The 25,496-nt window shown below is 51.1% G+C and overlaps 11 protein-coding genes across 11 annotated transcripts; 5 read left to right on the top strand and 6 right to left on the bottom strand.

Annotated features, from left to right (window-relative positions):
• Nucleotides 1-408: 408 nt before the first annotated feature.
• On the bottom strand, nucleotides 409-2,383 carry T310_6891 (Methylmalonyl-CoA decarboxylase; the record flags this gene model as incomplete). The annotated part of the gene is made up of 3 exons (XM_013470314.1): nucleotides 409-896; nucleotides 971-1,553; nucleotides 1,649-2,383. The coding sequence occupies 3 exons, from the start codon at nucleotides 2,381-2,383 to the stop codon at nucleotides 409-411; spliced, it is 1,806 nt and encodes a 601-aa protein (XP_013325768.1).
• Nucleotides 2,384-2,906: 523 nt separating this feature from the next.
• T310_6890 (Pyruvate carboxylase) lies at nucleotides 2,907-5,178 on the top strand (the record flags this gene model as incomplete). The annotated part of the gene is made up of 3 exons (XM_013470313.1): nucleotides 2,907-2,953; nucleotides 3,048-3,804; nucleotides 3,877-5,178. 3 exons carry the CDS (start codon nucleotides 2,907-2,909, stop codon nucleotides 5,176-5,178), a joined length of 2,106 nt encoding a protein of 701 aa, XP_013325767.1.
• A 274-nt stretch (nucleotides 5,179-5,452) lies between these two features.
• On the bottom strand, nucleotides 5,453-7,289 carry T310_6889 (Lipase/serine esterase; the record flags this gene model as incomplete). Its single annotated transcript, XM_013470312.1, has 5 exons — nucleotides 5,453-5,493; nucleotides 5,523-5,544; nucleotides 5,726-5,730; nucleotides 5,841-7,147; nucleotides 7,219-7,289. The coding sequence occupies 5 exons, from the start codon at nucleotides 7,287-7,289 to the stop codon at nucleotides 5,453-5,455; spliced, it is 1,446 nt and encodes a 481-aa protein (XP_013325766.1).
• A 1,125-nt stretch (nucleotides 7,290-8,414) lies between these two features.
• T310_6888 (RNA exonuclease Rex3) lies at nucleotides 8,415-10,415 on the top strand (the record flags this gene model as incomplete). Its single annotated transcript, XM_013470311.1, has 1 exon — nucleotides 8,415-10,415. The coding sequence occupies one exon, from the start codon at nucleotides 8,415-8,417 to the stop codon at nucleotides 10,413-10,415; it is 2,001 nt and encodes a 666-aa protein (XP_013325765.1).
• Nucleotides 10,416-11,003: 588 nt separating this feature from the next.
• On the bottom strand, nucleotides 11,004-11,669 carry T310_6887 (60S ribosomal protein L22; the record flags this gene model as incomplete). The annotated part of the gene is made up of 4 exons (XM_013470310.1): nucleotides 11,004-11,130; nucleotides 11,197-11,393; nucleotides 11,465-11,500; nucleotides 11,655-11,669. 4 exons carry the CDS (start codon nucleotides 11,667-11,669, stop codon nucleotides 11,004-11,006), a joined length of 375 nt encoding a protein of 124 aa, XP_013325764.1.
• A 1,112-nt stretch (nucleotides 11,670-12,781) lies between these two features.
• Nucleotides 12,782-13,537, top strand: T310_6886 (Uncharacterized protein; the record flags this gene model as incomplete). The annotated part of the gene is made up of 5 exons (XM_013470309.1): nucleotides 12,782-12,855; nucleotides 12,916-12,956; nucleotides 13,015-13,062; nucleotides 13,127-13,369; nucleotides 13,446-13,537. The coding sequence occupies 5 exons, from the start codon at nucleotides 12,782-12,784 to the stop codon at nucleotides 13,535-13,537; spliced, it is 498 nt and encodes a 165-aa protein (XP_013325763.1).
• Nucleotides 13,538-14,487: 950 nt separating this feature from the next.
• T310_6885 (Recombination hotspot-binding protein (Translin)) lies at nucleotides 14,488-16,066 on the top strand (the record flags this gene model as incomplete). Its single annotated transcript, XM_013470308.1, has 7 exons — nucleotides 14,488-14,553; nucleotides 14,741-14,777; nucleotides 14,973-15,026; nucleotides 15,110-15,333; nucleotides 15,430-15,532; nucleotides 15,592-15,677; nucleotides 15,740-16,066. 7 exons carry the CDS (start codon nucleotides 14,488-14,490, stop codon nucleotides 16,064-16,066), a joined length of 897 nt encoding a protein of 298 aa, XP_013325762.1.
• Nucleotides 16,067-16,656: 590 nt separating this feature from the next.
• Nucleotides 16,657-17,329, bottom strand: T310_6884 (Glutathione peroxidase; the record flags this gene model as incomplete). Its single annotated transcript, XM_013470307.1, has 2 exons — nucleotides 16,657-17,162; nucleotides 17,287-17,329. 2 exons carry the CDS (start codon nucleotides 17,327-17,329, stop codon nucleotides 16,657-16,659), a joined length of 549 nt encoding a protein of 182 aa, XP_013325761.1.
• Nucleotides 17,330-18,804: 1,475 nt separating this feature from the next.
• T310_6883 (uncharacterized protein) lies at nucleotides 18,805-19,266 on the bottom strand (the record flags this gene model as incomplete). Its single annotated transcript, XM_013470306.1, has 2 exons — nucleotides 18,805-19,111; nucleotides 19,229-19,266. The coding sequence occupies 2 exons, from the start codon at nucleotides 19,264-19,266 to the stop codon at nucleotides 18,805-18,807; spliced, it is 345 nt and encodes a 114-aa protein (XP_013325760.1).
• Nucleotides 19,267-19,946: 680 nt separating this feature from the next.
• T310_6882 (uncharacterized protein) lies at nucleotides 19,947-20,769 on the bottom strand (the record flags this gene model as incomplete). Its single annotated transcript, XM_013470305.1, has 4 exons — nucleotides 19,947-20,068; nucleotides 20,123-20,215; nucleotides 20,268-20,504; nucleotides 20,565-20,769. The coding sequence occupies 4 exons, from the start codon at nucleotides 20,767-20,769 to the stop codon at nucleotides 19,947-19,949; spliced, it is 657 nt and encodes a 218-aa protein (XP_013325759.1).
• Nucleotides 20,770-23,641: 2,872 nt separating this feature from the next.
• On the top strand, nucleotides 23,642-25,496 carry T310_6881 (Protein-tyrosine-phosphatase; the record flags this gene model as incomplete). Its single annotated transcript, XM_013470304.1, has 3 exons — nucleotides 23,642-23,690; nucleotides 23,781-24,321; nucleotides 24,377-25,496. Coding segments are annotated over 3 exons (1,710 nt in total), but the record flags the coding sequence as incomplete, so codon positions are not given.

The following is a 25,496-nucleotide window of genomic DNA, read 5'->3' as shown; positions in this document are numbered from 1 at the left end:
TTCTGAATGAGAGCGCACACCCCAGTAACTTTTGTTTATGTTTGTGTTCCTTCCCATCTCACTGATGATGACGATGATAGACTTAAGACTATAGACTTTTATGTTGTCTGTGTTTGTAGAAAGAAGGATTCAATGTGCTACGCCTTCCGCCTGCATGTATGTTTTACGAATCTCGTGGTTTGCCAGGGTTGTTCCATCGGAAATTTCACGAATCAATAGAACCATTTCTATTTCCTGCCATCAATCTTCTTTTCCTCGGTATCCATGAGCACTTCTTATAAAGTTGTGTCGTACTATATCTATTATATGGATATATAGGGACCAGAGAGAGAGATATACTGGGCATGGCCATGGTTCGATTTTATTTGGTTTCCATTATTGATTTTTCGATTCGACAAGCTTTTATTTTCAAGAGAATGTCGGCTGGATCTTCCCAGATGCTCGATCTGCCAATCGGTCTTTCATGTTGACCTCGTACATGTGTTTCGCCCAGGCGCAGCACACTGCCCGGGTGTCCTTCGGGTCGATGATCTCCTCGACGCCAAAGGCGTTGGCCGTGCGGACCGGGTTCATCAGCCGCATGTATTCCTCCTCCAGCTCCTTGTACAGCTTCTCCTTCTCATCCTTGCCCCCTCGTTTTTCCGCTTCGCGCAGCTCGTGTCGGTGCCCGACTTCGATGCCGCCATCAAGCGGCAGCGACCCCCACTGTCCTGACGGCCAGGCCACTTGCATGACGGGATCCCGCGCCCCCAGCATGACACCCCCCGCGACGCCGAAGACGCGTCGTGTGATGACGCTGAAGATGGGTATGGTCGTGGAGAAATAGGCTTTGGCCAGTTCGATGCCCCAGCGCATCGTGGCGGTTCGTTCTGCAACGGTACCGACGGCATATCCGGCTTTTAAAAGACGATTTCATTAGTGTCAAGCAGGTACAATGAAAAAGGAATACAAGGGAAAGGGGCTCACTTACGGACGTCAACAAACTGCAACACGGGCAAATTCATCACATCGCACAACTTCAGCAGCCGCGTCAACTTTTGGCTTCCGGCCGCATCCAGGGCGCCGCCATTGACTTCGCAGTTCAACGAGATCACACCCACGGGCCGGCCTCCCAGACGAGCCAACCCGCCGATTGCGGTCTTGCCCCAAAGAGCACCAATCTCGAACCATGAACCTTTGTCGACGACGGAGGTGATTATGGTTCGGGGATTGTACATCCGTGCTTGCCGGCGGGGAATGATAGTCCGCAGACCCAAATCCTCCCGGTCTTCGGGGTCGTCGCAGGGAATGACCGGGGGCGCCTCGCTGCCGGAGTTGGGGAGGTAACTCAACACCGTTCGTATTTGTTCGAAGCATTCGGCCTCGTTGGCGGCGAGGTTGTCGATTGTTCCGTTGGTACAGTGCATTATGGGCCCGCCAAGGTCCTGGAAGTCCAGTCCCTCTTCGAAGGTAGCCCCCTCGACGACCTTTGGACCAGCGTTGAATAAGGAGCCTACATCGGCCGCCATCACGGAGAAGTGGCACGCAGTAACTCGTGCTGCGCCAAGTCCGATCTGAAAATGATTACAGACATGGTCAGCATTTGTATCTTCTTTTGGACAGAGGTTATTCTAAGTGGGAGTGTTAAAGTAGGGTATCCGTTTCATACCGCAGGCCCAAGCACAGCGCCGAGGTTTGGAATCCCCATGTTCAGCTGCTTTACTACATGCTTGAACTGCGCGATATGCGGGATATAGCTCCATCCGGCCTTTCGGATCAGCGTGACACTGCCTCCACCGGAGCTGCCATCGACCAGCTTGATCATAGGCAGTTTCAGCGCGATCGCCAGTTTTTCCAGGTACACAGTTTTCTCCATCGTTGCGCCGTCGGCATGGCCACTCCGGATGGTGAAATCATCGGCGGTAAGCAGCACCTGTCGGCCCCGAACCTTGCCAGTGCCCTGGATGTTGTTACTTGGGACGAAAGCCACAGGGGTTTCAGTTATGGGACCCGTCTGTTTCCACGTCACTGTTCCCGACACGGACCCTATCTCCTTAAATGTGCCCGGGTCGAGCAGCTGCTCGATGCGTTCGCGGACCCATAGCTTCCCGGCCTGTTTCTGGCGGATGTAGCCTCGGTTTGTTGGGTCTGGAGTCGCGGCAATGGTGCGCAGTGTGGACAGTTGGGAGAGGACATCGGAGTAGTCTGCCGGAAGGTTCGATGAGGAAGAGGATTTAGAAGTTCGTTTCTTTCGTTTCCGGTTCGCCTGCGCTGGTTGAGTCTGAGGTGTGGTGTTCTCGGTAGAGTTATTATTATTATCGGAGACGTGTGCGGAGAGCTGGTCCAGCCGCTCTGCAGCCTTCTTCCTTAATAAGTCGGGGTTTGTCTCCTTATCCTTTTCCATGATGGATGGTATTAATCGATACGCGCCCCCTCCTGTACTCTGATATGAGGCAGAGATATGTCGTCCTGCGGCGATTTATACGGAGTAGCTCCGCTCGTTAGGTCTTTCCCGCAAAACTAAACGCCAGGCTTCGGGATAGCTCCGGTCCAGAATATTGCACAGTACATACGTATAGTCTTCAATGCTTCGCAATTGATTGATGGATTCAGAAATAATGACGATTCTGTTAAAACAATGCTTATAAATTTATGAGTTTCAGGGAGGGGGGGGGGTGGAAATAAGAAGAGTTTTAAAAGGTTATGTATAATTCCACACAGGTGGAGAGAACCTCGGTCGTCTCATGCGGGGAAGAAGAGGCACTAAATAACCCCGGATGCCGACAAGATCCCCGACAATTTATACGATGTGTACAGATATTATCTTAGTTCCTGCATATACGATCTATAGACATTGCTTGGACAAGTTTCCTTCTGTGTCTTTGTAGAAATATCACAGGTTTACATATTCAGTAATTACTACTGTCATGCCGCCTCCAGCGCGGCCCATCAAGCGGCTTCTTGTCGCAAATAGGTCTGACTCTCCACCATTCTTTTATTTTGTAATTGTGACCGATAGAGTGATAAGACAAGGCTGACTGACATCAAACTTGGATTGAGTTTTCCAGGGGCGAAATCGCCGTTCGTATCCTCCACGCCGCCCGCGAATTGCCCACCCCCGTCGAGACATTCGCGCTCTACACGGAAAATGATCGCTCCCACTGTGATCTGGGCCGGCCACGGCATGCCCTTCTTCTCCCCTCACATGCATCGTACGTGGATATCCCCTTCCTTGTCCAATTGGCGCGTGAACATGCCATCGATGCAGTCCACCCGGGATACGGGTTCCTGAGCGAAAGCGCCGAATTCGCTCGCCGCATGTGGGAGGAGGCTGGCGTGGTGGTCATCGGTCCCGGATGGGAGGCTCTGGAGCAGATGGGCGATAAGCTGCAGGCGAAAGCGCTCGCTGTGCGCTGCGGCGTGCCCGTCCTGCCGGCCCTGAAGGACCCGACCGGCGACATCGGTCAAATCCGCGGATTTGCCAGGCAGGTGGGATATCCCGTCATGATCAAGGCTGTCGATGGCGGAGGTGGCAGGGGCATCCGGCTGGTTCGACAGGAATCCGACCTGCAGAATGCCGTCGACCGTGCCAAGGGGGAGTCGCCGTCGCAGACTGTCTTCGTCGAGAAGGCTGCCGTCCGCGGTTTCCATCATGTCGAGGTGCAGGTCGTTGGTGATGGTAGTGGCCGGGTGAGACACCTCTGGGAGAGGGATTGCAGCGTGCAGCGAAGGTTTCAGAAGATTGTCGAGTGTGCGCCTGCAGGTATTGGTGACGGAAGGTTGATCGAGAAAGTCATTGACTCTGCGCTCAGAATGGCCAGTGAGGTGAGGCTTCTGGTTTGCAGTCTGTGTACGATCGGGAAGGACGAGAAATGAAACGAACTGACGAGATTCCAGTCCCGATATCTTTCTCTCGGAACCTTTGAGTTTCTCGTCAACGAGCACCAGCAAGAGTTTTACTTCTTGGAAATCAACCCACGCCTCCAGGTCGAGCATACAGTGACAGAGTGTATCACCGGTGTGGACCTGGTGCAGACACAGCTCCTGCTGGCCCAGGGCTATTCTCTGCAGCAGCTGGGGTTGGAAGACGCGATCCAGCCGCCACATAGCTACTCCATCCAATTGAGACTGTGTGCTGAAGATCCAGGCGCAAATTTCGCTCTGAGCATCGGCAAGGTGACAGAATTCATCGTCCCCACGGGGAACGGCGTCCGGGTCGACACCAACATCTCGCCGTCGTCTCCCGTCATCGTCGGATCAGACTTTGACAACCTCATGGCCAAGATCATTGTGACGGCGGCAAGCTGGGAGGCCGCTGTCAGCAAGGCCCGACGAGCCCTGAGTGATACGAGGATATCCGGAGTAAAGACCAACATCGACCTCCTTCGAGGGATCGTCGACCATGAGGATTTCCTTGCGTGCAGGACCGATACGCAGTGGCTGGAGGGTCATCTCGAGTCTCTTGTTCGCACAGGTCGAGCTCTATCACATGCCGCAGGACAGCAAGAGTCTGCCATCACGCCCGTCACAGGTGCAGCAGTCTCGTCAGCAGCGTCATCCGCATCTGCTCCATCCTCGACTGTCTTGTTTCGCAAAGGGGACGCCTGGTCCATCACGCTCGAACCACTTTCCCAAGACAGTCAATCTTCTTCCCTGCAGAAGACACAGCAGAATCTCCCCCACCACCTGCTCCTTCGGCGCGTCCTCCGCAACGAATTCCCATCCTCCTTCTCCGCCGAAATCGAGTATACCCTCCCATCATCATTCACCGGTGGTAAACCCGGAACGACAGCCTACAGACTGCACGTTACAGAAACCAACACGTCAGCTTCAGCCCTGACATCCGCCTCCCATCGCCGCGGCGACCCGACAAACCCCGACCACATCCTTCTCCCGTTGTCGGGCAAACTGATCGAGGTCCTCGTCTCCGAGGGGGACGAGATCGCCGAGAACGAGGTCATCGCGTTCGTGAAGCAGATGAAGATGGAGCTGGAGGTGCGCAGTCCCCGGGCGGGGAGGGTGAAATGGGCGCTGGAAGTGGATAACGAGGAAGAGGGCGAGGATGTTGCCGAGGGGGTGTTATTGGTGGAGTTGGAGGATGCAGGTGGAGCGAGTAATAATAATACTAATAATGATAGTGGTAGTGCTGGTGCAAATAGTGATACAGGGACTGGTAAAAGAAGGATGGGGAAGCTGTAATTAATTAATTAATTCAGTTTATCTATCCATGGATCTCTATTTACTATCATATCTGTCCCCGGACTTGACTTGGACCCACCGCCACAAACTGCTGACTTGAGAGTCTATATACATTATGTTTTGATACCAGTATCTTGTATACGAAAGGGCTTGCAAGCAAGGCATTACAGAAATTGAGGCGCTCAGATTTTATTAAAACGAGGAGATTGATTCAAGCCAAAAAAAAAAGACCAGTTTCTTTACTTCGACTTTAAAAAAAAAGTCAAACGTCTATCTATAGGGACTGCTGTGGGCGAGCAGGGGGTATGGCCAGGCCTGTATGTAGTAGTATATACAGTACGTACAATACCTGGCGTGTTCTGCTTGCTATCCCGACAAGTCGGTAACTTGATGGCGACCGCACCTGTAGACGATATTCTGCGAGAGTTGCGTTAGGGCCAGAGTAGTCTGGGACAGCTGGGAGAGGGGGAAGCAGTTCCCTCTCTCTACGACGTTACTGGGCCGGACGTCGACTGGGTGTCACCAGGCAGGATCCTCCACAACATACCATACCTAGGTACTCCGTACAGCAAGCAGCATATCAATCAACTCTACAGCTATCATTTGGGCGACTGGTCATATCTGGAACTCGTGGTCCAGCCAATGTTTGACCACAATCTTACCCTCTTCGAACCCCTTCTTGGGCATCCGCACGATGATGGCGGCATGGCTGTGTCGATGCTTGTGGATGTACACCGGGTATTTGTGGAACCCGACCGAGTTGAGGGAGTCTATGATGGCAAACTGGGCGGGCGTCAGGGCAAGAAGGGGCAATTCTGACGTCGAAGTGTCGGCTTGGGCTGATTTGGAATGGTCATTCTCTACGTCGTGGGCTTCCTGAGTCTCCGTCTGCTGAAGAAGGGGCGTGCTTTCATCCTCAGCTGACTTTTCTTCGGAAGAAGAGGACTTTCGCCTCCTCGTCTTATCGGCAGATTCACCACTGGCATCGGAGAGATATCCTGGATCCTGCGACCCATTGACGTTCTCAAAGGCATCCTCCACCGCACCGCGGACGTCCTGCACGATGAGGGGTACCCTGTAATTGCTAAAGAGTACACCCGTCTTGCCTTCTTCGTGCAGCCTGATCCTCTGTCGGCTGAGGAAGTTCTGCACTACCGAGTTGAGAAGGAAAAGCGTGGTGCCGATTGGGACGAAGATGAAGAGGAAGATAGTCAAAGGAAGATTGGCCACGAACTTGAAGAATTTGTGGCCAGCATTCGTAAAGGTGGAAGGTTTTTCTTTCGCCTCTTCTGGGGGAATGATATACCTATCGCGATCAATGACGACAGGTTCGTATCCTTTGACGTAGTTGAAATTGGTATTTTCGGGGTCCGTGAAAGGATCAACCTTGGATATTCCCGTGGTGTAGAACACCGTTGAGCGATCATTGACAATGTTCGCATAGAGGCACCGGTTCTTGAACTTGGCCAAGGCTCGGATGAAGATGCTGTCGGGATCTGCCAACACGCTCAGCAATGGCTTTCCCGTGTCTCTGAACTTATCGATCATAAATAGCTGCCGCCCGGACATTGACAGTGTACGGGCACCAAGAACGTTCCAGATGTGGTTTGGAAATCCCTTGATCGGCGATCTCACTCCGACGTGGGGGGACGCAAACGTGGTAAACGTGACCGGCTCAAGTTTGTCCAACCATCCCCTGGCATGGAGGAGGCCCAACGCGTATCTGGCAACCAATCCTCCCAAGGAATAGCCGACCATACTCAACTTCTTGATTTGATAACCGCGAGCTGCGAGTTTTTCGAGCGTCTCCTCGATCTCGTACGCCAGCCGCTCACCACCGAGTTCGATCCCATCATACGTGAAACTTCCCGCGTTCCGCTGGGCTGCGAGGATGTACAGGCGATCCTCGCCATACCTCTCCCGGAGTGCAGATGCCACATAGTCCAGATGCGATGGATTTCCCCAAAGACTGGAAAACAGAATGGTTAGCCGTAGTCACCACTGCACAGCGGGCGTGACCACACCAGCGTTGACACATACCCATGCACGAGCACGCAAAGATGATCCGCCCGGGGCTGGCGGTCAGCCGGCGGACCAATGTCGGGGTCCATGATTTTGAAAAAGATCGAGCTTTTGGTAAAGCTCGAAAAAGCGAAAGGGAGCGCCGTGGTGGGAGATGCCTGCGGGCCCCTGGGCCCGTCGATAACGGTATAAATAAAGTAACGTATGCAGGACTATCGCCCAATCAGGTGCCGCGTGCACACGCAGCAGCCTACGTGGATCTTATCGGGCGTTTATCTTGTTTGCACCGCCCTGACGATCACGGGAGTCTTGGCGTGTCAAAGTCTTGGCGCGGCAAGTGGCCCGCCGGCACTCGCGCTGAAAAGAACCGCCGCCACAACGGGAAAAGAAGACACAGAGGGGAACCGGTGGCAGAGGCAAAAGGGCTCTCTTGTTTCTTCCTTCCAGTGCAGCTCTCGAGACCCGATCTCGAGCCCTTCTACTAGCTATCAACGGGCTTTTTCTCTACACTCTGAGCCTTCCGCCCGGCTCGGGAGAGTGTCACAAGAGGCAACGGGATGCCGGTCGTCGTTGGCAGCCAATCACAGCACCGGGAAGCCTGAGAACTCAACTCGCGGGGCCAAAGAGGTTGGGAGAAAAATTCATGAAGAAAGATTTGGGGTGGCGAAGATCCTCTTTATATCTTTGAACGATCGTGGGCGTGGGCCAGCCCGCTACCTGCCCCTCAGGGAAGGGTGTCTTGTGCGTGTCACCCCGTACAGGGAACACACAGACCTCGTGCGACGCGGCTTTCATCACCTTCCCCTCCCTCTTGGGTGCCTTATCTACCCAAAACTCAATCCGCTGATAAGCGTGAATGCCGGCATTCTGGTACCGAGGCGAACCATTTTCTAGGCGCACGGCACACGGAAAAGCAAGAAAAAGACTGGAAAAACCAGACAAGAGAAGGGAAAACCAAGCAAAAGGCAGTGTCGCAAAGCCTACGCTATCCTGCGCTTGCCGCGCCAACGACATCGTTGGTGTTATTTTATTATTCCTGCAGTGGATTCAGCAAGCGCGGATAAACTATCACGGACGGCTGCCACTCAGTGGAGCCCGCGAACAGACAAATCAGAGATTCGCCTCCCAGCCCTAACCATTTCCTATTACCTAACTGTTCTTATTCGATAATATCACGCCTCATCCTTCTCTCACTGCTGGGCCACTTGAGCGTCATGTTCACCCCACTCGGCCTGTTCAAGGCTATTCCATGCCCGCAGGGTAGCGGCTGCACTCTGTTGACTTGCATCTTCTCTCACCAAGAGACGAGTTCAGATCACCCGGATTCGGCCACTGCGAAGCCAACCCCACGCTCTACCACTACCGCTACTTCTACTCCAGCTGGAGATGGGTCTCTTCCAGTGTCCGAAGCAAAGCGGAGAAAGCTCGCAGGAGACAATGAAAGCAAAACGGAGCAGACTAAGTCTTCATCTAATTCAATCCGCAGGGAAATAAGCAGCGAACAGACTCGCCACGATGAGACCCCCAAAGACCGATCCTCAGGCGAGCAGACGTCAAGTCGAGAAATCGGCGGTCTTCAGTCAATCACCAGAAAGGTCTCCCCGCCTCCTACGCGGACGCGACCAAGCACAGAGACACAAGTGACTAAAGGCGTCCCCAGTCAGTCATCAGATGCTTCTAATCAAGCCAAGCTCCCTCCAAGGCAGGCTCCAAAAGAATCTCTAAACCCGCGCATGCTCAGCAAAGCGCCAGCGCCTCATTCAGTGCGGTCGTCTATCTTGAACAAGCTACATGCTGCGATGTCTGCGTTGAATGAAAAGATGAAAGAGCTCAAAGACAAGTCGAAGTCCGCTCTGATCCTCTCCCCCGACGAGCTGATTATCATGGCCCTGGACGAGGAAGAGAAGGCAGCAAGGGACAACCCTAAAATATATTCCAATGTTATCAAGCTCAGAATTGTCAAGTTCCAAAAGATGGCCATGGAGGAATGGGAGAAAGAGGTCCTTGCGCATCTGAACGCGCGATACTATAAGATTGAGCCAAAGCAGATCTCTCAGAAGCCTGAAAAGCTTACGACTGGTCTAACTGCGAATGAAGAGATTGCAATAGCAGCAAAGCTTGTGACAGACCTGAAAGGGAAAGAGCAATTTGGCTATGTCACAAAGATACCTAGCAAGGAAGAAATAGAATCTGCAAAAAGGGGCGTTGAAGCAGCTCAGGGCTGGGAAAAATGCGATCGGTGCGCGGGACGTTTTCAGGTCTTTCCAGGTCGTCGTGAAGACGGTACCCTGGCCACGGGGGGCCATTGCACTTATCATCCAGGCAAGCCCATCCGGCCTGCCAAGAAGCCGACAGATCACATCACTGGCAGCAGAGACGCGTACTTTCCTTGTTGCAATGAGACTGTGGGGACTTCTGCAGGATGCACCAAGGCAGAGCATCACGTCTTCAAGATAACGGAAGCGAAGCGGCTGGCCGCTGTGCTTCAGTTTGAGGAGACGCCTGCTCAGCCAGAAAAAGGACCGCAGAAACCCATATCCTTCGATTGCGAGATGGCTTACACGACTCTCGGTATGGAATTGATCCGTCTGACTGCACTCAGCTGGCCTGAGGGCGAGACGCTGCTTGATGTCCTTGTCAAGCCGATAGGTGAAGTTCTGGACCTTAATTCTAAGTTCTCCGGCATTTGGCCAGAACATTATGCGAAGGCTGTACCTTATGGCACGCCAGTTCCTGACACTACGTCAGAGGATGGAGAAGTGAAAACCCCTCCCATGCAGGTCGTTGATTCGCCTGCTGCAGCACGGGCGTTGCTCTTCCAATTGCTTCAGCCCGATACCCCTTTGATCGGACATGCTATCGACAATGATCTCAATGCTTGTCGTATCATTCACCCGACTGTCATCGACACCGTTTTCCTGTATCCGCATCCCAAGGGGCTTCCAATGAGATTCAGTCTGAAGCACCTATCAAAAACATATCTAGATCGGGACATCCAAACCGGGGGCGACAAGGGCCACGACTCGAAGGAAGACGCAAGAGCCACAGGCGACCTCGTGAGACTCAAGGCTGCTGAGAAATGGAAGGTTCTCAAACGGCAAGGGTGGACCATTGAAGGGGACAAGCTTGTACCGCCAGCAGGTAAGACTGTTGGTTCAGACGCTGGTCCTTCAATTGGACTGGGCCCTGGAGCCGGACAGAAGAGGAAGAGTTAGGGTTAGGGTTAGGTACAGAGACAGGGCCCGACATTGAATGATGATGCTCCTGGAGACTACGATTGTGGTCAATTGGAGTATCGTCCCAATTATCTCATAGATACCCTTGGATAGTAGTGTACTGTACTATATGTTATGACTTTTTCTTTCTAGCAACATTTGCATGCGGGGGGTCCCTTATAGCCTTAATTCTAGAGGCATAGTCGATGGATTTTTCAAAAACTTTTTTCTATTTTTCTTTTTTGGCTGACCATAAGGTCGACTCGTATCTACCATTCATAACATCCTGAGTAGACATGATCCGACAGCATTGATGCATGCTTTCCCAGACCGTCTAAAAGGGACATTAGATATTGAGCATCAACTGACGATGGCTCCCATCCTAGGCCCCCCATAGCCGCCCGTGAAACCACACACAAACACTCGGATATCAATATCATAGCGCCCTGGTTAAAGGGTCTTTTCTTATTTTTTTGGTCCACCACTACAGCCAATTCTATCCCACCATTGGATCCAGATGGTAGTCTGAATGACCGCATAGCACCCCAACTAGTGCTCTTCACCCCTCAGTTTCCCGGAAGAGTCAATTTACTCCTCTTCCTCCTCAGCCTCGTCGTTGACGACGTTGTAGAAGCGGAGCTCGTAGACACCCTTGGAGGTGGAGACGACACGCAGCCAGTCACGGAGCTGCTGCTTCTTGAGGAACTTCTTGGTCCTGAGATAGCAATTATGTTAGTGCCTTGTATACTTTTGAGCGACATAAAGATTAGGTCCAACGTACAGGTACTTCAGGTACCGGCCAGAGAAGGGGATGTGGGTGACGACCTCGATCTTGCCGTCACCAGACTGAGAGATCAGGACATTGTCACCCAGGTTGCCAACACGGCCCTCAACCTTGATGCGGTCGTGCAAGAACTTCTCGAAGGCAGAGACGTCGAAGATCTTGTCGCTCGCGGGCTGCGAGGCGTTGATCACGAACTATAGATTTACACGTCAACGGCATGCCCCTATGAACTCTTGTTGCAATTGATATGAATGATATGCCTTACCTTCTTCGTGACCCGCTGGGTCTTCTTGGAACGAGCCTAATGATCGCGAAAACAGGATGATTAGCCTACTGTTCCATGACTGTTGAAATCCCTTGAGGTTTTCATCTCGGACTTGGTCCCTGGCAGAGAGAGAGACCAAGCGAGAAGAAAAGCTCATGGGGGAACAGCAAAGCGGTTCTTTTTAACGTACAGTAGCGGGAGCCATTGCGATTGATGGGAATTTGTGAATTGATTGAAGTTATAAGGTCGCAAAGAGGTGATTATCCTGCGCCTTTTCGTGGTGGGTTTGCGGGTTGTCGAAAATTAAGACTGCTGTGGACCGCTGGCCAAAAAAGCCCTTGTGCACAATGGGCGATGTGCGTTCGCAACCGTTTGGGTAGGAGTTAGGGCTAGGGCAAAGTTGCATAGGCTTTGCGCTTTTGATAGGTTTGCAACATATGTCGAGTTTGCACTGTTGCCTTGGCCCCCATAGGCAGCAGACTAGGCAACACCGACTTGATTGGCTCGCTTAGCATGCATCATACGCACGGGCCATCGAACTGAAGGTATAAATATCCCTCACCTCCCCCGTCCTTTTGGATTTTTTCTTCTTTTCTTCTCCAGCTCTCTTTGCCTTTTGGCTTAGATCAAGTGTAGTATCTGTTCTTTTCAGTTTAATCTCTGAAAGTGTTCTACGGAACACAACATTGATTAATCTCATTTTTGGACCGCGCGATGGGGCCTCTGCGCTTGCGCACACCTCGTCGCACCGTGTCCTCGGTCTTACACTACCACCGAGTGACGCGAACACCACCTTTTTCATCAACGTCATCGGCTTGTCTGGTGGGTTGGAGAAGAAGGTTCTGGTGTGATCTACAGTGTAGATAGACGATTTTGAAGCTGTAGCCCGTAGGCAGTGGAGGCCAGTGGTGGCGGCATGGGTTACTGCACTCGTGCCGTGGAATTTGTGTGGCGACTTGATGAGTTGCAGATAAACTTGTATGTACTCCCACCGTAGATAGATGAATATAAACGCTGTTGATCTTTCGCAACTTGCAGTTCTTGAACTCTTAGTCTTGTAAGATTGCTCCGTACTCTGTACTACGTTATCTTCCACAGCCCAGCTCTCCGCGGTTCTCTTTGAAGCTTTTTCCGACCGCGTCATCTGCAGCAAGAGGCTGGCTGCTGTTTGCGCCGTTTGCGCCCGCTGGAGTCCTTGACCGCCTTCCTAAAGCGTTTGATCTAAACCTTCCGCAAAGGTGGGTCAGCCTGAGCCCCTCTATATAACGTTCATATCAACGCTTCTAACATGAATGATAGAGTACAACAGCGCTCAAGATGGGTTCCGTTGTCCTTCCTCATCTTCCCACTGCCTGGCATGTGGACCAGGCCATACTTAGCGAGGAAGAGAGGTATGCTCTCCCGAAGCCATTTTCTTTCGAACTCTGTCTCCATACTAACTCTTCATTCAGGCTTGTTGTCATAAGATTTGGCCGGGATCATGATCCTGACTGTAAGTACTTCCCGCAGGACTATGTTGGTCCTGATCGAGGCTGACATGCATATCTCAGGCATGCGGCAGGATGAAATTCTCTACAAGATCTCGGAACGTGTTAAGAGTAAGTGGATCTGAGTTCCCCACGTTCGGCGTTTCGTGCATGACGCTGACTGGCCTCTCATTAGACTTTGCCGTGATCTACCTCTGCGATATCGACCAAGTTCCGGAATTTAACGAAATGTACGAGCTCTACGATCCGATGACGATTATGTTCTTCTTCCGCAACAAGCACATGATGTGCGATTTCGGGACGGGCAACAACAACAAGCTCAATTGGGTGCTCGAGGACAAGCAGGAGTTGATCGACATCATCGAGACGATCTACAAGGGCGCGAAGAAAGGGCGCGGTCTGGTCGTCAGTCCGAAAGGTGAGCATCCGCATAATCATGGTCCACGTTGTCTTGCAGTATGCTGACTGCCTGTGACTTTAGACTATTCTACCAGATACCGGTACTGAAATCGTTTTGCCGTCAATCTATCTCTATGCTTTGCTTTTTGTCCGCCGTGGTCTGCGGGAGTTGATCGGCGGTCCATGATACGCGAGGTGGTTGGGTTAAAAGGTCAATGGCGCATTTTTGTGGGAATCATTTCAAGGCAAGCTTGTCGTTTTAGGTTTCAATATGTTTTAGTCATGTTAATAAACATGGAGAGTTTAAACAGGCGTCCACAAAACGAGTACGATCTTTCCTCTTCAAGAATCTTAGTGGCCTCTCGAAAACGCTTACACTGTCACTCCGATATGAAACTGCGAACAGTGAAAGCTCCTAAGACTCCTGACGTCTCTTGTTTTTGTTGATACAGTGAGACATAGAAACAGGGTCGTATGAGAGCGAGACTTGGTGATATGGAGTCAGCTTCTGACAGCACTCGCTATGGGTTGGCTGTTTAGTCTCGTATGACGGACGACTCCACAGACGTTCATTCTTCTTGGTTTGGATCCAGAGAGGAAATTCGGCACGATGATTAGGTCTATCCTCCAAGTGAATAGTCCCTTTTGGCTGTAGTTCTTTGGGAAGAGCACTCTTCCAGGCGTCGGTACGCCTAATATGTTGAAATAAGAGCATTATTGCAGTATTTTCTAACAGAATCAAAATGATTTCTGTTGTATGAATCTCACAAATGTAGTCTCTCGATAATCGCTGAGCATAGTTGTTTCATAGCCTATAGGAATATCTATTTTGGTACTATCTTCCCACCGAAAACAAATCTGTATGTACTGTACTCTGAAATAACGTATTTTGAACAAAGTAACCAATATCCAAATTAAATTTCATGCAGCAGATCATAAATAACCCCATGTGTTGATAAAGAGAGGGACGCAAGTCAAATACCGTCAGTCTAACCTACCCGTGGCGGTACCCGATAACGTTAATTACCTCACGAGTCACAACGGCGTCAATAACATATATCTCCGAAGACCTACCTACCTACCCACTCAACTCCATAGAGGAAAGAGAAAAGCCAGCCCACCAACATAATCTCCACAATGATCGACCCGGCGATTTTCGAGCAGCTCCAGGCAAAAATCGATGAGGAGACTGCCGTGCGGGATGTGAGTTTTTCGTGTTTTTTTTTGTCCTTGATTTTTGTGTCTCCTAGTTTCATGAAAACAAGATTATGGAAAGAAAAGAAAAAAAAATATTCTGTCTCGAACGAAGATCTCGAAGACAAGACTGGAGAAAGATAATAAAATGCTAGTTGCAAAGAATATGCGGACTGATTCTCGACTTTATATATAGGAGCTTCATGATATTGTCCAGTCGCTTGCAAGGAAAGGTTGGTTGGTTGGTTTTATTTCTGGAATGACGTACACTGGAGTAATCGGATTCAGTCATATGTGCTATATAATTCCACTGCTGCATTTTTGCTGGGAAATCGTCTTTTCTTCTTTTTTTTTTCTTTTTATTTTCTCTACCCTCTTTTTTGTTAGACTTGAACAGGTTCACTGAAACGGTTATTACTATGCTGCAGGAAGAACGACACAGGCAACCCTTTCAAGGGCGCATTCTACTCCTGAGGATCAATGTAGGTCTTTTCTCTCTCTAAGAAATACGCCTTTTCATATGTCATTGCTTTCCATTCTCTGTTACCCTGCATGCGCTTGGTAGCCATCATTACCATCGAGCCCCTTTGTTTGACTACCTGGACGACGGAACTCACAAACAAGAATCCGATTGATACTGACATGCGACTCAAAGTGAAACCAATCCTCGACGAAGCAGCTGAGCAGATCCGTTCCCAGAAGGAGGATGTCTCTCGTCTGGCGTACGTGGCATCTCACCATCCGTTCTACAAGTACAATGGCGTGTGGACACGCGAGCTGCAGAATCTGGTAAGCTCAGCCATTTCTTATTCTTGTCAACCAGAATTTCCTTCCAGGATGAACGCGAGTGAAATGAATACATACTGAAAAACCCCCCTGTCACAGGTATTCTCGATCGAGCTTTGTGCATGGCTAGGCGGTCTTTCAGAATACAAAGGAGCCAATTCCTCCTTTCTGACGATCGAGGAGGTTGGAAAGTTTCTCGATGGTTTGTAACAGAATGATGCGTGTCGTATTAACCGACTCAATTGACTAATCGACGCAAAGTTCCCGTCAATCTCAAGGGCGAGGACGCCTTCCACCTCACGATCGAGGAGTATCTCCTTGCATTGATCTCGCTTGTTGAGGAGCTGGTGAGCACTCCTCTTTCTTTCTTTCTTCCTTTCTTCAGTCTTGTCAAGATGATCTGACGCAGAATGACAAACAGTCCCGTCTCGCCGTCAACTCGGTCACCTTGGGCGACTACCACCGCCCGCTCCAGATCAACGCCTTCATCAAAGACCTCTTCGCGGGATTCCAGCTGCTGAATCTGAAGAACGACATCTTGCGCAAGAGGAGTGATGGGATTAAATACAGCGTAGGTTTCCCCCTTCCCTGCTGCTGCTGCTTCATTCATTCAGATTGTATCTGGAAGAAACTTACGCTTGTTATTTTCTTCTTTCAACAGGTCAAAAAGGTAGAAGACGTGGTGTATGACCTCTCACTGAGGAACCTCATTCCAAAGGGAAGTGCTGCGGTTTGAGGTTGAGATACAATTGAGGAAAATAAATCTATGGAACGTATTTCTTTCTTTGTTTTCCTTTTCTTTTTCTTATTCCAACGATGGCAAGGACGTTCGAGGATCATGGCGTTCGATTGTTGGTTTGTTCGTGACCGGGGAATGGATACGATAAGATAGATAGCAATGCAGAAAAGAAATGCTGAACTAATGAACGATGCTTCCTTCGTTCACATAATTATATGCCATTCACTGAAGTCGACCAGCATAAGATTATATAAAAAATAGGCAATGGTTCTCCATAATTTCCAGGACTGAAATTCAGCAATCTCAGTAGAAGCAAGTTCTCAACCCAAATCTCTCTTTTGAGTTGAATAATAACTCTCTGCAGGAAACAAGTCCTCAAAGGTCATCTCGCTGAATGAACGAGTGGGTTGAAGGTCCACGCCTTGTAAATGACGTTCAGTAAACAGATGCTTGGTATATAATCACGTGACGTCGAGAAAATCCATGAACAATCAATGTAACACAAAACGAGCGTATAAACATGTCTCTCGTTATCATAACGCAAACAAAGTCAGCAATGGAGGAAAGAAGAAACGAAACATTACTGGTTAAGACAATTTGGCCTCCTCTTTGGGGGCCTCACTCTGCTTCTTCGCCTTCTCGACCTCCTTCAGGATCGTATCCTCGAGACTCTCCGGCTTCGTAATGCTCCCCCAACGACCGACAACCTTGCCATTGCTATCAACGAGAAACTTCTCAAAATTCCACTTGATTCGCTTGAGTCCCATGATGCCAGGTTTCTCGCTCTTGAGCCACTCGAAGACGGGGGCGGCGTTGCTGCCGTTGACATCGATTTTTCCCAGAACGGGGAAAGTGACACCGTAGTTCACCTGGCAGAACGTCTGGATCTCGTCATTACTGCCGGGGTCCTGATTGCCAAACTGGTTGCAAGGGAAACCGAGGACGGTGAAAGAGTCCGGGTACTTGGAATTGACGGATTTGTAGAGCTGTTCGAGACCCTTGAATTGCGGGGTAAATCCGCATTTGGAGGCGGTATTAACGACGAGGACGACTTTGCCCTTCAGCGAGGACAGGGGGAAGGGATCGCCCTTTTCTAAAAGTCCAGAAATAATTCCACTCGGTTAGCGCAAAGCTCATGATTCAAACAGAATGCGCCATGGAAAGGATGCAAGAAAGTAAAACACGAGTAATGGAGTCATGAAAGGGGAGATCCATACTATCAAGAGGCTCGAAATCGTAGAATGTCGTCGCAGAAGACATGGTGCTGTAATGAAGTCGCAAACAATTGGGGTATCTGCTTGTAGGAGGTCCCGAACGGGCAGATGCGATGCTAGTCAAGCAAGACGAAGGACGAGGGAGCTTCGACGATGTGAACGGAGTCGCAATAGAATAGCGCGAGAATAGGCCGGTATAATAGCTGGCGACAGGAGGGGCACGAGTTTCAGAATGCGGGAATCGTCTCACGATGCACGTCGGCGACCGACGACGGTAGGCAGCGCTAGGAACAGGAACGGCGCGATGAAGGCGTTTGAGCATGCGCGGATAGCTCAGAGAACGGATTGAAAGGAGATGGAGAAGTTCGCGATGGCTGACATGTACGCAGTACTTAAAGAGGCATTGCTGAATTACCCACACCCTGCCAATGGGTCTGGAGCTGATGCTTGACTCGGTAGGCTGGAACTTCCGAGGCCGAAACGGGCAATACGTGCTCCGATAAAGTGGAGTCAAGGTTGCGGGTCGATATGACAAATGCACGTGCTAACGGCGGCATTGACTTTGGGAGTATAGCCTAAGGCACTGCAGCAGTGCAGCTGTGTATCGACCATTTAACAGCAGCAGAAGCTCCACGAGTCTGACAAGATGCTCCAAATTATTCCTTCCGTTATCCCTTAAACGATTAGTTCTGAGGTACGTAGACACTCTTGGCGTCCTAACCATGCCTCGGTTCATGGCGATCCGACTGACCGAGGCTACCTAATTTATATATTTTCTGGGAGTATTTGTCATAGCGTGGTCCATGACTAAAAACCTAGTCAATAGTTAATAATTGTCGCAGGAGCTAAAAACGGTCCACTTGAAAGGGGAAATCGTGTTTTCTACTAGGTAGATTCATGATTGGCTATGTCAATGAATTTCAATTCGAACTTGGCGTATGACTATGCACACACTCTGCATAGACGTACAGTATACCTATGGTCAACCCGATAAGCTTGGCATTACACATCTCAAGGCTTCTTGTCGAAGAGGAGGCAAGATTGATTCAAGGCCTACTCCCCGGAAAATTAAACCGCCGCAATGTTCATTGCAAGTAGAAACCGGAATAACCCGGATTCACCATAGGTGTTCGACCTTTGCGCCGCGACTAGGAACCGGCCTGAGTGGATGGGGGTAGAGACAGAGCACAGTCGCCATCTCCAGAAGCCAGTTCCGACTGCTTCATTGGCGAATGCAGAATCCCAGAACAGTAAGGAATCTTCCGTGGTCTTCCGCCAGAAGTCCTGCTAGGGGTTCTGCATCGCGTGTCACTTCTCTCTGTATGCTCTGACTCTGGAACCACCACCCACTGCTCTCGTAGGAATATCAACCAATGCGTATCGAGCAGTCTTCCCCCAGCGGTTTACAGGCTGGGGATGATGAATGAGTGTGCGATCGCTTCACAGTAGCGCAATGGTACCATCCTAGTCGAACACATCGACATGGCCCGTACCAGCCCAGCTCGGTCAAATCGATCGAATTCACCGTCCCAGTTCCTCCTTTAGAACGTCGACATCCAGCTCCTCCATGACTCCCAACACGACACCCAAGCTCTCCATAAAACCGTTCACAGCCACCCTCAGCATTCGATTTGTTGTCGCTTGGTATGTGGTCTCGAGCACCGTCTTCATTTCTTCTGCTGACTCGGTATTGGAATCAGCAATCTTACCCGGCGGGACGGTCAGTGCAAGGTTCCGTCTGACGAAAGGAGATAGCTCCGCATCGACTTGGAGAGCACGAAGGGCGGAAGAAGCAAGACGATGGGTTGGGAGGGGAACAGAGATCGTTCTGAAAGACGCCGTTAGCGGCCGGGTAAAGTAGAATATATTTGCCTCTTGACAATGGCTAGGAATAGGGGTTTCGCATTAGTGTGTAGGGAGGAAGAGAGCAGCTCATTGTACTGACAGTGAATAAGGAAATTGGGAATTGTCGTCCGTAGTCATGGTGTTCTGAGTGCTGCGCGAATCGAGGAATCGGGCGAAGTCGTCGACTGTATTCCGCCTCTCTCTGTGTGCGCTTCGTTAATTCGTTCGATTGAAGACTGACAGATCAGATAAATAAAATTTCCAATAAGAACGTAGAGTTTATATATTTATGAACTTCAATTAAATGCAGGTTTCTGAAAACTCATGTCCGTTGAAAGTTGGTAACTACAGGCACGAGGAAGTCCTAATGGTGGTGGGGTCTTCGGCACATTGGATGACTCATCATTTCTGCCTCAGGTTCAAGGTATCACCTACCTCTTCAGGAAACACTACTCCGGAGTACGCCTACAGTCAACGCAATGAGAATGCACAATTTCAGAATTACTCGAAACAACGATCTAATGACACATCATCATAAAAGGTCGGCCGCTGAGCATTGAATAAAAATGTACATACACCAACGACGAAGAATCTCCTGCAAAAAACTTCCACCACAGCAAAAGCTGTACACTGGAAATCCTCACCGGAGTGACTGAAGAAAAGCAAAAAAATATTGCCCTGCCACTTTTCAAAGTGGTCGTATCTTCATCTAGAAGAGGCTAGACATTAACACCGACGTCTTGCGCTTTGTTGCTCGTGAAGTCTCGCTGAAGAACATTGACCAATGAAAAGTGCCAGACTATTTCCCTGTTAATTGCCTAGTTGGCGACGTTGCCAAGGACGGGAATGGCGCCCAGGTTCAGGGGGACAGAGATGGTCAGGGAGGTCTGGCGAGTGAGGGCGTTGACGTCGTTGACGATGGTCTCGGGGGCGACGTTGCCTATTGAACTCGTTAGCCATTGCCTCAGTTAACTCAATCGGAAGATCATCTTACCCTGGACGTCAGAAACGACCTGCTGAGCAAGAGGCAGCAGGACGGAGACGTCAACGTCACGGGGCAGGACATCACCAGTAGCGCCTCCGACAACTAGGATCAATCAGCCATTGAACAAATTGACATATAACTGCAGGTCACATACCGCCCAGGGCAGAGCCAGCAACGTTGCTGGCAGTGCTGTCAACAGTGGTGACAGCACCACCGACAACATCCTTAACCGGGGTGGTAACCGGACCAGCAACCTGGTCAACGGTGCCGGTAGCAGTGCCAACGACACCGCCAACAGTGCTAACAGCACCGCCAACAAGGTCCCGCTTGGTAACGGCACCGGTGGCACCGCCAGCGAGGCTGGTCAGCTGAGCCTTGAGACCGTTCAGCTCTGGTGGCGAGCAAGGTCAGTATGAATCAAATGCGATTGACTAAAAGGATCTTGTCTTACCATTCTTGAGGCCAGCAACGTCGAGAGGGCCGGACGCGGTGTTGACAGTGTCCCCGACAACACCGTCAAGACCACCCAGGATGGAGTTGATCTGGTCCAGGGCACCCTGGATGGTGGCAGGAGCAAGCTGCTGGTCACGGGGAATGGCAGCAGCAGTGGCAGCGCCAGCAGCGGCGAGAGCGGCAACGATTCCAGTGAACTTCATTTTGCTGGTAGTTGGGTGTTTTTGCAAAAAGAGTGACACAAAAAAGGAGTGACTAAGTGGGTATGCGAGAGAGAGAATGCAAGAATGGATGCAGAGAAACGACCGTCTGTGAGGTTGAAGAAAGAAGAATTAAGGTATCGACGCAGGCTGGTGACCGGTTTATATACACGTTGAAATCACGACCTTGCAAAGCGCCCCTTTTCCAGCGTAGGACAGACCCGCCATGATGGTGACCGGGTTCCCTCATCGTATGGATTCCTTGAGGCTTGTGCGTCGTTGGCCTCCCTCAGGGGATGGCAATGTTCAATAGTGTGTTCAAACAATAGAGATCAGCACCGTTCTGGAAAAATGGTTCTTTGTTATCGTCAGGATGGACGCCGGGTTTGCCAGGGGAGGTAAAGCTAATCACAATCAGGCTTCGTTTAGTCGCCGCCCACCCGTAAAACGTGGGTCTGATGGGCGAATATAATCATTCTTCTCATCACTGGCCCTGCATTAGCCTATCCTTTCGTGAATTTACGCGCTGATTGCAAATGAGACGGGTTCACAGTACACTGTACAATAGGGCAGCACTGGCGTCGCCCATCGGAAAAATAACGTCATTTCAAATGCTTGGCAATAATGAATTCCACGAGGCCATAACAGGATTCGGCCCAATTGCTCTTGTCGTGGGGGCAGTGTAAACGCTTAGAATCGACAGTAAGGGTGCAATTCGATTGAAACGAGGTCAAACCGACTCAAACGGCCGGCAGCGCGTGGTGGACTGTGGCGCCTGTCAAGCATCGCGCGGACAAAGTCCAGGGACGCCGATGCGGGGGGAAATGGGGAGAGCCGGCCACAAGCTCACGCGCTGCTAGCCGCCACGGCCTCTCAACTCCTCCGGTGGCTCCCCGTCGTGCAGACTAAGCATTGACTACATGCCGATCCTTGACACATTTGTGTTGATCCTCGTTCTCTGACCTCATTGCTAGCCTATCCAAATGGATCCCACTCACCAACCATGTTGCACTACACGCTGATCGGTATTTCCCACAACTGCACTTACAGAGGGCAGGCAGACCGCCGTTTGGCTGATAGTGGACGTTGTCAATACGAAGTACAGTCCAGGAGTGGCAATTGACTTTACGATCGCTGAGGCAGCGTTATAGCTACATGGGAAGTCTCAACTTTGACTGTGTTGTCTATGTGCCGGGTCGGAAAGACATGCTTCGCCGGGGTCAGCTCGACTGCTGAAGTTCAAGTATCTGCTTTATGGTATCAAATCCTGTTAATGGGCACAGAGTCCTCCGTACAGACGATCTCAAAGACTCAAACTAACAATAATTAATTAATCTAACTAAAAAATTGAGTTCGTTCCACCCTGGCCGCTAAGGATAGATTAAATCGAGAAGTACGGAGTACTCCGTAGTTTATATACTGGCAAATGTGAGCCCCTGCCGATCGTTGAACTCGGACTTGGAAGCTATCCGAGTGAGGATCGGAATCAGAGGTAAACCTGGAGTCGTGAAGCTTGACTGGGACTGTCCAGAGATAGCAGAGCCCCGGCAATTTTGTACGGGGTACTCCGTACTCTGTACTCCGTACTGATAAGAATGCCTGTCCAATTGTCCTTTTTACCTCGATTGATCTGCAATAATAATACTCCGTAACGGCACGCCACACATCGGGAAGAATCCGTGGCTGAGGAGACTCTGGTGGAGGCATGAGGACGGAGTATGGCTGCGTTGCTCAGACTCACAGGCACTGCGAGGCAGAGTCCTGTACGGAGTATGTACGAGTCGCCTTAGGTCTAGAACTCTCTCGCCTTTGACAACAGGGAGATTGCTCTGCTCCTGTGTGTCGTTGATCATATATGGTTGGGAGCCGGCTGTCAACGACCATCATGCTTCAGTTGATCCTCGGTTGACAGCGATTCCCATGCCTGCCTGACAATCCACGCCGCTGCTCCCAATCGGGCAAAATTGGCTTCTGGAAAATCGACAGTAACACCAAGGTTTGCCATCCTCTAATTGTCATATTCCGGAGTCGAGACGCGCCTGTCGAGTCATGCTGGGTCTTCGCTGCCTTGCTAAATCCGGTCTGAATACTCGAGTAGGGAATCGGAACGAGGCAAACAGATGAGCGAAATCATGACAAGGCCGTGTCCGCTGTCATGCTCTGCAGGGAGTGAACTGAAAAGACGCTGGCCTTGGGGCTCCTGAGTGACTCCTGACCGGAGGCTGTTTCCTTGGCCTGCACTGGCCGTGTTTGCCGTGTTTGCTTGGTTGTGTGTTTGCAATGGTTATTTGTTGTGAGTCGACGCCAGTCTGGAAAAGGCGGGAGCGGCCCGCAACGGCCTGCTGGCGGCAACAGCGATAGGCGGACGGCGTCGCCGCCTCAGGCATCCCGCCCGTTGTCCTGTCAACGGCACGCCGCTAACCGCATCGGGGCAATCACAACACAACAGCCACTAAGCGTGCGTCGCAGCTGCTGGACAGAACGCAGCGGCATCAATCTTTATCTTGAGTGCTATGCTTTGCTTTCTCTCTCGCCTCTATTCCCATAGCACACCGTCTCTCCTTGCTCCTCGAGCCCGTATCTAGGCTGGTTATTCACTGCATCTCACTATTTATCGTTAGTTACCTACCCATTCCTCATCCTGCGTTGCAGTGAGATTTGCAATTGAGCCACTCGTCACCGGGTCATGGTTGAACAGCTCTGAGACAGCCTTTCCTTCCGTCTCATCTGGGTGATTATCTTATTGCTCGTACTTACGAGGCTGTATTCTTTCCGACCGCGATTCCTGCGCCGTGTCGCCAAATCTCCCGGTTCCCGCGTTTCGAAAGGCCATATTTTATACCTGCCCGCAGTTGCCGGCAGCAAAGACAAGAAAATGCCGTCCGTCTCAGCCGGTTATGGACAGGTGATCGAGTATATACAAGGTATGAATATCTTCGCGAGCAGCGCCCGCATTGCGGAAAGGCCCAGGAGTTGGTCACCACGTTTTGGAGGCTTACGCTGACTGGCGGCAGATCGACTTTATCTCGCCTCCTACGATTCTCCTCCAGACCCCCACACGCCCTTCCCATATCCTTCCCAGCAGCCCCGATCTCCCAGTAAGCGATCCGCCAAAGGTCAGCAAAGTCCGGAGGCAGGTCCCAAAAACAAAATTCCTGTATACTTTACGGTGGACGACACTCTGCTGTACAACGCCTTCCATGCGGACTTTGGTCCTCTCCACATCGGTCATCTGTACCGATTTGCGGTTCAGTTCCATGAGATCCTGGGCGACCCCGCAAACAATGACCGTGCGGTGGTGTTTTGGAGCAAGCCGGACTCGCGAAGTCGCGCGAATGCCGCCTGCTTGGTAGCATGCTACATGGTTTTGATCCAGTCCTGGCCCCCGCATCTCGCTCTCGCGCCCATCGCTCAGGCGGATCCCCCGTATATGCCGTTCCGCGACGCGGGTTATAGCCAAGCGGATTACGTGCTAAGTATTCAGGACGTCGTGTACGGCGTCTGGAAAGCCAAGGAAGAGTCTTTGTGCGGACTGAAAGATTTTAGTCTGGAAGAGTAAGTCGGCGGAATTTGACGCTCTGGTAACCCAGAAATACTGATCGGATATCAGGTATGAACGATATGAGCGAGTGGATATGGGCGACTTCAACTGGATCACACCACACTTCATCGCGTTCGCCTCTCCTCAGCACCAGCCAGTAACACCAATTCCTCCCGGCACTCCGGAGTTTGCCGCTCTTCCTTCTACCGTTTCCGAGGTGCTCGCTTCGAAACTCCCGGTTCCTTTCAAAAATGTTCTCGCGCATTTTGCCTCACGAAATATCGGGTTGGTTGTGCGTCTCAATTCCGAACTCTATTCTCCGTCCTACTTCACTGCTCTGGGAATCAACCATGTCGACATGATCTTCGAAGACGGCACGTGCCCTCCGTTGCCCTTGGTACGGCGCTTCATCAAGATGGCCCATGAGATGATCACGGTCAAGAACAAGGGTATTGCTGTGCACTGCAAGGCGGGACTGGGCCGCACGGGATGTCTTATCGGTGCGTATCTGATTTACCGGTACGGCTTCACAGCGAATGAGATCATAGCGTTTATGCGATTCATGCGTCCGGGTATGGTTGTGGGACCTCAACAGCACTGGCTGCATCTCAACCAAAATGCTTTCCGAGAATGGTGGTTCGAGGACACGTTGAGAGAGAAGCTTGCTCTATCTGCGCCCGTCACGCCTGGTCGCCCGTCCCAGAAGCAACGGGCGGGCAATGGACAGACGGTCACACCCCCGAACGGAAGCCACTCGAAACGGTCGGCTCTAGGCGAGATTGACCACAATGAGGGTGGCGCGCATTACGCAGATGACACCTTGCCGGCACCAACTCCTGGTCAGCCTCGCAAGTCCCACCGCAAGGACTCCAGGCATCATCCCTATGCTCGCAACGTTTCCGGCAGCCTTTCCGTCCAAAGAGACGTGGACAAGGCCACTGAAAAGACTTCATCTGCACGGGCACATCGCAGTGTGAATGAGAACAGCGAAAGTGAAGAGGAAATCCAGATGCGGATGCTTGCAAAACGGTCATCCAGATCCCCGAGCGCTTCGCCGTCCCAGCGGTCCGTCAGTTACTCTGCCAGTTACATGCTTGCAGATGAGTTGCATGAAGACCGGGAGAATTGGGTAGAATCGACAGTGACCGGCCACAAGACACCAGGGAGCAGCAAGAGCGGCAGTGGGGCT

Source organism: Rasamsonia emersonii (genome assembly GCF_000968595.1).
Source record: "Rasamsonia emersonii CBS 393.64 chromosome Unknown ctg1118621760472, whole genome shotgun sequence".
In the NCBI taxonomy this organism is placed as follows: domain Eukaryota; kingdom Fungi; phylum Ascomycota; class Eurotiomycetes; order Eurotiales; family Trichocomaceae; genus Rasamsonia; species Rasamsonia emersonii.
Note: the sequence above shows the minus strand (reverse complement) of the source record. Positions and strands in the feature narration are given on the sequence as shown.